This window comes from Coregonus lavaretus, assembly GCF_964263955.1.
Source record: "Coregonus lavaretus genome assembly, contig: HAP1_SCAFFOLD_2167, whole genome shotgun sequence".
NCBI lineage: Eukaryota > Metazoa > Chordata > Actinopteri > Salmoniformes > Salmonidae > Coregonus > Coregonus lavaretus.
In genome coordinates this window covers 76,031-85,629 of record NW_028165387.1, presented here as the reverse complement: position 1 = coordinate 85,629, position 9,599 = coordinate 76,031, and the positions used below count along the sequence as shown (strand labels likewise).

At 42.9% G+C, this 9,599-nt stretch overlaps 1 protein-coding gene across 1 annotated transcript; it reads left to right on the top strand.

The window, feature by feature from the left end:
- Window positions 1-1,216: 1,216 nt before the first annotated feature.
- Window positions 1,217-5,045, top strand: LOC311115911 (B-cell lymphoma/leukemia 11A-like; the record flags this gene model as incomplete). Its single annotated transcript, XM_084191033.1, has 1 exon — window positions 1,217-5,045. A coding segment is annotated over one exon (1,988 nt), but the record flags the coding sequence as incomplete, so codon positions are not given.
- Window positions 5,046-9,599: the final 4,554 nt, after the last annotated feature.

Below are 9,599 nucleotides of genomic sequence, written 5' to 3'. Positions count from 1 at the left end.
TTGCATATCTCACTTCTCCTTTCCCTCTCTCTTCTTCTTTTCTATTCACCTGAGAGGATTTAAAATAAAGCTGTAAACCATGAAACTATCCGAAATAGAATAATAATACGTGAAATGCATTTTCATAGTGCCACCCTCAAATCGTTCTCTGGCTCTCTCCTTTTTGGTGTGTTTTCTTTTAGAGGTGAAACTGTCCATTTTATTAACATCTGACCTTGTTATTTGTATTCAGTGCTTATATATATATATATAAATATATATATATATATATATATATATATATATATATATATATATATATATATATATATATATATATATATACAGTCCAGTCAAAAGAGAATGCCAAGAGTGTGCAAAGCTGTCATTAAGGCAAATGGTGGCTATTTGAAGAATCTCAAATATAAAATATATTTTGATTTGTTTAACACCTTTTTCGTTACTACATGATTCCATATGTGTTATTTCATAGTTTTGATGTCTTCACTATTATTCTACAATGTAAAACATTGAAAAACCCTTGAATGAGTAGGTGTTGTCCAAACCTTTGGCTGGTAGTGTATATAAAAACCTTTCATGAACTTTTTTCCCCCTTACTAGCTCTGACTTTGCTGGTAGCTACTTTACTGAGGAAAAATGTACTTACCAGGACTGAGACATGTGTTTGTCCCACCTAGCTATCTTAAGATGAATGCACTAACTGTAAGTCACTCTGGATAAGAGCGTCTGCTAAATGACTAAAATGTGAAATGTAAATGTATCAGCATTAGATACATGTTCTACTTTAGCCCCTCTAATTCTCTAAACACATCTATGGAGGATGGTTGAGTGTGTTTAACGAGATTACAAATGCATTGTCAGGCAAATCTCAGGTCATCGTCTAAGGGCCATTGAAATTCAATTATTGTTTGAAATATTCCTAATTACCTCCTCGTCTGTGTAAATTGTATACACTGATTCATATCTCGTTGCTGGTGTTGTTTTAAACAGGCTGTGTAATTGAATACATGTTTAAATCTCAGTGTATTAATTACGCTGAAATTGGACCCTGCTAAAATGAATGTATTTATCAAATGAATTATTTATAAAATACAATGGATATCTTTGGTGTCGAACTGAAATATTAAGTGCTAGCAGTCCTAGCAATCCTAGCAGTCCTCATTCTCTTTCTAGCTACAGTCAAGTAACCCTACTTCTTTCTCTCTCTTGTTCACAGATAAGGATGAGCCCAGTATTTACACGTGTACGACCTGCAAGCAGCCTTTCAGCAGTGCCTGGTTCCTGCTCCAGCACGCCCAGAACACCCACGGCTTCCGCATCTATCTGGAGAGCGAGCCAGGCAGCCCCCTCACCCCCAGGGTAGCCGCCCCGCCCGGGATGGGGGGCGACTGCACCTCCAAGCCCCCCCTCCATGGTGTCCACCTGGCCGATGGGAGCCCCTTCAGTCTGCTGAGATTGCCTGGGTCCGGGTCTGGCCAGGAAGGGGCCGCCTCTGTCCCCCGCGAGGGGCGCTACCCCCGGACACCTCCGCTGTTTAGTCCGCCTCCACGGCACCACCTGAGCCCGGAGAACCTGGCCACCAACCACCCGAGCGCCTTCGACAGGGTGATGCGGCTCAACTCGGGGGCCCTGGACCCACCGCCTGCCATGGACTTCTCAAGGAGACTGCGGGAGCTGGCGGGTAACCCTACGGGGGCCTCCCCGCCCCTGTCGCCCAACAAGCCCAGCCCTATGCAACGGCTGCTGCAGCCCTTCCAGCCGGGCTCCAAGCCCCCCTTCTCGGCCACTCCTCCCCTCTCCACCTCCCAGTCGCCATCGTCCGGCTTCCGCTCCACCCCCAACCCGGCCCAGCCTACCACGCCGCTCAAGGCCAAGTCGTGCGAGTTCTGCGGGAAGACCTTCAAGTTCCAGAGCAACCTGATCGTGCACCGGCGCAGCCACACAGGAGAGAAGCCCTACAAATGCCACCTGTGCAACCACGCCTGCACCCAGGCCAGCAAGCTGAAGCGCCACATGAAGACACACTCTCAGAAGAACTCCCTCAATGCCAAGTCGGATGACTGCCTGTCCACCGCCAGCTCACCCGACCCGGGCACCAGCGACCTGGTGGGCAGCGCTACCAGCGCCCTCAAGTCCGTGGTGGCCAAGTTCAAGAGCGAGAACAATGGGCTGCTTGAGAATGGCGAGGAGGAGGAAGAGGAAGAAGAGGAGGAGGGAGACGAAGAGGAAGAGGGAGAGGAGGAAGAAGAAGAGGAGGAAGAGGTGGAGGAGGAAGAAGGAGAGGAGGTAGAGGAGGAGATGGAGACTGAGGAAGGTGAGAAGAATGACTTTCGTTTCAGCCTGCTATTGGAAGGGGCCCGGCACCACTTGAACAGCCAGGCCCTCCACCCCCACTCCCACCCCCACCGACGGAGCACCCCCCGGGACGCCTGTGACGAGGACTTGACCCTGGAGTCGGACCGGGCCGATGAGGTCTGCGGCACCACCCCAACGGCCAACGGCCTGGGTCCTCTCTCCAACGAGGCCCTGACCAGGAAACTCCTGATGGGGAGTCCCGGCTCCCTCAGCCCCCTGACCAAGCGTATCAAGGTGGAGAAAGACCTGGATCCTCCCACGCCCACCATCCCCAACACGGATAACGTGTACTCCCAGTGGCTGGCGGGCTACGCCGCCTCCCGACAACTCAAGGACCCCTTCCTCAGCTTCGGAGAGTACTCCTCCAGACAATCGCCCTTCGCCACCTCCTCCGAGCACTCCTCTGAGAATGGCAGCCTGCGCTATTCCACGCCTCCCGGGGAGCTGGACGGCGGCTGCGGGGCCTCGGGCCGCAGCGGGACGGGGAGTGGGGCCAGCACCCCTCACCTGTCGGGGAGCGGCGGGCGCCCCAGCTCCAAGGATGGCAGCCGGCGGAGCGACACGTGCGAGTACTGCGGCAAGATCTTCAAGAACTGCAGCAACCTGACGGTGCACCGGCGCAGCCACACAGGAGAGAGGCCCTACAAGTGTGACCTGTGCAGCTACGCCTGCGCCCAGAGCAGCAAGCTCACTCGCCACATGAAGACCCACGGACAGATGGGAAAGGACGTTTATAAATGTGAAATCTGCCACATGCCTTTCAGTGTGTACAGCACTCTGGAGAAACACATGAAGAAGTGGCACAGCGATCAACCCATGCCAACCACCCTGGAAATTAAGACTGAGTAGGGGAGGCGGGGCAGCTCCCTGATTCGCTGAATCCTGGCAAAAGGTGGGAAGAGTGACAGGGGTTAGACACCAGTCAAAAACCCTGTACCTTCGAAAAGCTGAATGCATGATCCATATTTGGGGCAATACTATTGCATCAGACGTAAAAACTTTTGAGCCTTTCTATTGTGCAATAATTTACATGTTTTGTACTTTTTGTAACTGGACGGCATGCTCGGTGTGTTTTGGCTACTTAGAGAAAATTGTCCTTCATTGGTTGGTTGGTTGGTTGTAATTTTGTTGCTGTTGGTAGGTACTTTTTATTTTAAAAAAAAGAAAAAGATAAGCGTAAGAAAAACCCCATGCTGCATATACATACTGTTTAACATATCATGGACAGTTTGGAAACATGGTGGGCAGTGTGAATGGTCTAACCCTTAACTACGAAAAGCAGGGTAAAACTTGAACTGGTCTTTAAAAAATATTTTCTGTCCAATACTGGGTTAAAAATATAAATTGGGTTTGCCTAGGATATGGTAGGCACTTAGCAACATAACATTTTATTTTAGAAGATATAGTGGTGGTCAATTTGAAATTAATAGTTATCGTTTGAAAAGCAAAAAAAATGTGCCTTGGAATATTTTATCTGCATTAGTTAATCCTCCTTTTTGCTATAAGCTCGGAGATTCAGCTACAAACGTGTTTAACGGGAAAAAAACAGGTTCTTGCATCAAGCACTTGTACAATATGACATCGTCCTCTGTGACCTAGCGAAACACAAGGAACCAGTTGAAACAAAAAATATATATTTCTGGTAAATCATTTTATCTGCCTGACTTATTGTATAATATACTTCAGATTCTCATTCTGTTTACTGGCATGCTAGCTACATGCTATTCGGGGATTATGTGGTGTTTATATAAAGGGTTTTATTTGTGTTTTGTTTGGTACCGTACATAGGGGTACTAAATGTAATAATGAGTTGTTATAATTCTGTAAACTTAAGCTCTTAATGTGTTAGAGTGTTTTGTTTTGAAATGAAAGGTTTTACAGTTTTTTGTAAGTAGCACAAAACTATGTTGTTGTCCTTGTTGCTGGGATCTTCATTGTGTCGGCCATGACAGTGTGTTGCCGTGGCGGCTGGGCACCTGAAGACTTTCATTTTTCTTAGTTCTGACAAGCCAGGCTGATTTGGAATAGGGGGTGGGGGTAGGGGTCAAGGAATGAACAGGTTTTGCCACAATTCATAATTTTTAAATGCATTATAAGCTTTTTAATAAGCTTTTTTTTTCGCATGTTATTCCAGATTTCCTAAAAGCTGAAACGTTGCCTCTTAAATTAATTGATATTGGAAATTATCTAAACTAATTTAATAATTATTTTGAGAAGTGTATTCAGTAAAACACATCCCCTGCTCGATCTTTACATAATTTGAATCTTTCACATCGTTTTGTGCTCTTTGAGTTGACACGTTAGACCTCATCGCTGTTGTTTTTATTTTACAGACTTGCATCACTCCCTGTCATAATGTTGTTGATAAAGCACTTGTCACTCTGCCTTGGATCCTGTATCTGTCTCTCTAATCGGAGGTACAGTCGGTTGAGTATAAAATAATATGAACTGGGACTTTTTCCAGGACGAAATATGTGCACTGTTCAATTTTCCCAGTTTACAGGTGGACACTCAAGGGAAAACAATGCTCTAATGCTGACAGATTGATGTGGTGTCATTGCTTCATGCAGATAAGAGTGAAACGAGAAACCGTCGCCAGCCATTTTGTTTCCCAGGGGGCCTAGCAGTTTTTTGGGGCCTCTGGGTAATACAGTATCAATGCAGGAACCGCCATACTCCCTCCTGCTTCAGAACAGAAAGAAAGAAAGAAAGAAAACTTGCTGCTCAAATGGGGCAAGAATTTTTTTTCTACTACAAATTTTATAAAAATGAATAAATAAATTCTGTTTTCTTTAATTAACACTTCAATATCTTTAGGGGAGACTTTATTTAAGTTTTTTTTGATGATATATATTTTTTCTCGTTAAATCTTGATGATTATGCTCAAGATTTTATCACTATATTATGAATATGAAATTAACATGACTCTCATCTTTTTGCTATACACAGGTCTTCAGGTTAAACAAAATTTGCATCGGCAAGAGATTTTATGATTATATGTGAATATATAGAGAGAACTTCAAAAACATAGGAAAATGCACACTCATGTTCCTATGCTAAAATACACATTTACGGTCTACCTATTCATGTATTTAGAATGGTATTTGAAATTAATGTTCACTTAGCGTAGGCACTTCTAGTATTTATGTTGAAGCCTGTATTTTAAACTGTTCGCTTGTTCTCTTTAAAAGGTTTCAATGTACTCTTTTCAGTAGTTGAAAAAAACACCCAACAAGCTGCCAGCGTATATATTTTCTTAATTTGGCAGGATAATACTATTATAGTGTGAATAATTTGTATGCTTGAACAAAAAATTAAGTATGTTTTTTAAAATTAAAACGTTGTGGCATTCTAAGGATAAGAGAAGCCATGTAATGGCTTTTTCAAGCAGTCCCGTCGGAATGCGCCACAACACGGTAAAACAGGTGGTTGTATATATCTTTTTAGTTTCGTTTTTTATAAAAAAAATCCTCTCCTGCCATTTTATATGCAGTAATACAAGCTATTGTTGGGTTGTCGGTAGTATAACTTTTTACTGTCCTTTCGTCTCTACCACCTGACCACATTCCAGTCATATCAATGAATTAAGAACTATTCTAGTCATTATGCAGTCAATCGATTAAAAACAACATCAATTTAGCAGTTTTATTTTATTTATATTTTTCATTGCTGAACAATACATGGTGCTTTATGGTTTTTTTAAGTGTTAAATCTTATTTGCAAAGTATATTTCAAATGAAAACAGAAATCATTGGGGTGGGAAAAAGAAAAGCCTGCTGGTGAAAGTAGGCTACATGTTTTGTGTAAATGGCAATGCTACATTGGTACGTTTAGGGTTTTCAGCCTTTTTTTCTGTCTGTTCTAAACGCAGTTTATTCTGAACTGAACTTGAACATGGCCTCCGACAGTGGACGTCCCTATTTATTATGACTATACACAACTTTGTTCAAAACAGAGTCACACACAGCTAGGAATCAATACGATTTCTCTCTCTTGATGAATATCTGATGTTTTTATTATTATTATTATTATTATTTTAATTACCAAATGTCATTGACCACACCATTCAGTTTCTGGGAATTCTGCTCTCTTCTGTTGAGTTGTTGTTCTTTTGGAGATGCCACTCTATTTTCATCAACCTTATCTGCGTAATTCTCTACACTCAGCCATTTTGTCTTGAAAAAATGAAAAATAAAAAGTATTACATACATTTATGGAATTGTTGGTTGTTTTTTGTTGTCAACTAAGGTGTTTAGGTTGTGATGACACTCACATGCAAACGTGCACACACACACACACTTGCAGTTCATATACAACTATGACACCATATACAACTATGACACCTCTCATTGTCTTAGTACAGTTGAAGTCGGAAGTTTACATACACTTTAGTTGGAGTCATTAAAACTTGTTTTTCAACCACTCCACAAATTTCTTGTTAACAAACTATAGTTTTGGCAAGTCGGTTAGGACATCTACTTTGTGCATGACACAAGTAATTTGTCCAACAATTGTTTACAGACAGATTATTTCACTTATAATTCACTGTATCACAATTCCAGTGGGTCAGAAGTTCACATACACTAAGTTGACTGTGCCTTTAAACAGCTTGGAAAATTCCAGAAAATGATGTCATGGCTTTAGAAGCTTCTGATAGGCTCATAATTTGAGTCAATTGGGGGTGTACCTGTGGATGTATTTCAAGGCCTACCTTCAAACTCAGTGCCTCTTTGCTTGAAATCATGGGAAAATCAAAATAAATCAGCCAAGACCTCAGAAAAATAATTGCAGACCTCCATAAGTCTGGTTCATCCTTGGGAGCAATTTCCAAATGCCTGAAGGTACCACGTTCATCTGTACAAACAATAATACACAAGTATAAACACCATGGGACCACGCAGCCGTCATACCGCTCAGGAAGGAGACACGTTCTGTCTCCTAGAGATGAACGTACTTTGGTGCGAAAAGTGCAAATCAATCCCAGAACAACAGCAAAGGACCTTGTGAAGATGGTGGAGGAAACAGGTACAAAAGTATCTATATCCACAGTAAAACAAGTCCTATATTGACATAACCTGAAAGGCCGCTCAGCAAGGAAGAAGCCACTGCTCCAAAACCGCCATAAAAAAGCCAGACTACGGTTTGCAACTGCACATGGGGACAAAGATCGTACTTTTTGGAGAAATGTCCTCTGGTCTGATGAAACAAAAATAGAACTGTTTGGCCATAATGACCATCGTTATGTTTGGAGGAAAAAGGGGAAGGCTTGCAAGCCGAAGAACACCATCCCAACCGTGAAGCACGGGGGTGGCAGCATCATGCTGTGGGGATGCTTTGCTGCAGGAGGGACTGGTGCACTTCACAAAATAGATGGCATCATGAGGAAGGAAAATAATGTGGATATATTGAAGCAACATCTCAAGACATCAGTCAGGAAGATAAAGCTTCCAAATGGGTCTTCCAAATGGACAATGACCCCAAGCATACTTCCAAAGTTGTGGCAAAATGGCTTAAGGACAACAAAGTCAAGGTATTGGAATGGCCATCACAAAGCCTTGACCTCAATCCTATAGAACATTTGTGGGCAGAACTGAAAAAGCGTGTGTGAGCAAGGAGGCCTACAAACCTGACTCAGTTACACCAGCTCTGTCAGGAGGAATGGGCCAAAATTCACCCAACTTATTGTGGGAAGCTTGTGGAAGGCTACCTGAAACATTTGACCCAAGTTAAACAATTTAAAGGCAATGCTACCAAATACTAATTGAGTGTATGTAAACTTCTGACCCACTGGGAACGTGATGAAAGAAATAAAAGCTGAAATAAATCATTCTCTCTACTATTATTCTGACATTTCACATTCTTAAAATAAAGTGGTGATCCTAACTGACCTAACACAGGGAATTTTTACTAGGATTAAAAGTCAGGAATTGTGAAAAACTGAGTTTAAATGTATTTGGCTAAGGTGTATGTAAACTTCCGACTTCAACTGTGTATCATCTCCACCCATAGAGAGTTATGCATGTATTTTTGTGTGTGAGTTTGTTTGTGTGTGCGTCTGTATGCGATAGCGTCCGCCAGGTGTGTTTGCCCGGCTGAACTTGAGTCGTCGTCATTGTCAGGCGGGGTAGAAGTTCAGCTCCCTTATCTCTGGTCTCTGGCCTTGTCTGGTCATCTGGGTGTCTGCCTTATATCTCCAACCGCCTCCCTCCCTCTCCTCCCCTCTATAGCTCAGTCCCTCCCTCCCTCTCTTTCTCTCTCTCCCTCCCTCTCTCTCCTCCTAGGTCTCATATACATTCATTATTTCACCTTGCCCCCTCCCTCGCTCTCTCTATCTCCCTCTCTATCTCCCTCCCTCGTTTCCTCTCCTGTTTCTTTTCCAGGACTGGAGGGCCAACGTGACAGACTAATCGTTCTTCTGGTCCTAGCCCGCACTGTTTGCCAAGCAAGGCCAGATTAAAGTCCACAGATAGAGAGAGGTTCCTGCTTTGGCGAGGTGTTGACAGTTAAGATGAAGCAGAGTTGTGAGGATGTGTGGGTGGGGGTAGTGGGTGTTGGGGAAGAAGGTGCTGTGTGTGCGTGTGTGTGCGTGTCTGTGTGTGTGTGTGTATGTGTGTCTGTGTGTTTGCTTAGGGAGGGTAGGGGAAGGATTTCCCCCTGTCTCACGTCTCCCAAGTTCAATGTCAGTGGAGCATTGCAATGCTCCCTCAAATCCTGCCACCAAATAATCCATGCCTAGCAGACATACTTTTCCCATAGCATACTCTCTCTCTCTCTCTCTCTCTCTCTCTCTCTCTCTCTCTCTCTCTCTCTCTCTGTAAAACTGGATTTGAAGAAATTAAATATGCTATTTCTGTTACTTTCATTTTCAACCTCGCCTCCAGGCGAAACACAGATTTACTGTTGTGGGGCAGCGGTTTTATTAGTTCATTATGCAACAGTTTATTAGTTAATCAATCTAAACAATACTTTACTTCACAAACCGCCCTGAAAAGGCAAACAAAGAACTATCCCCTCTCTCTTTTTTTCTCTCCCTGTCCCTCTCTATCTATCTATCTATCTATCTATCTATCTATCTATCTATCTATCTATCTATCTATCTATCTATCTATCTATCTATCTATCTATCTATCTATCTATCTATCTATCTATCTATCTATCTATCTATCTATCTATCTATCTATCTATCTATCTATCTATCTATCTATCTATCTATCTATCTATCTATCTATCTATCTATCTATCTA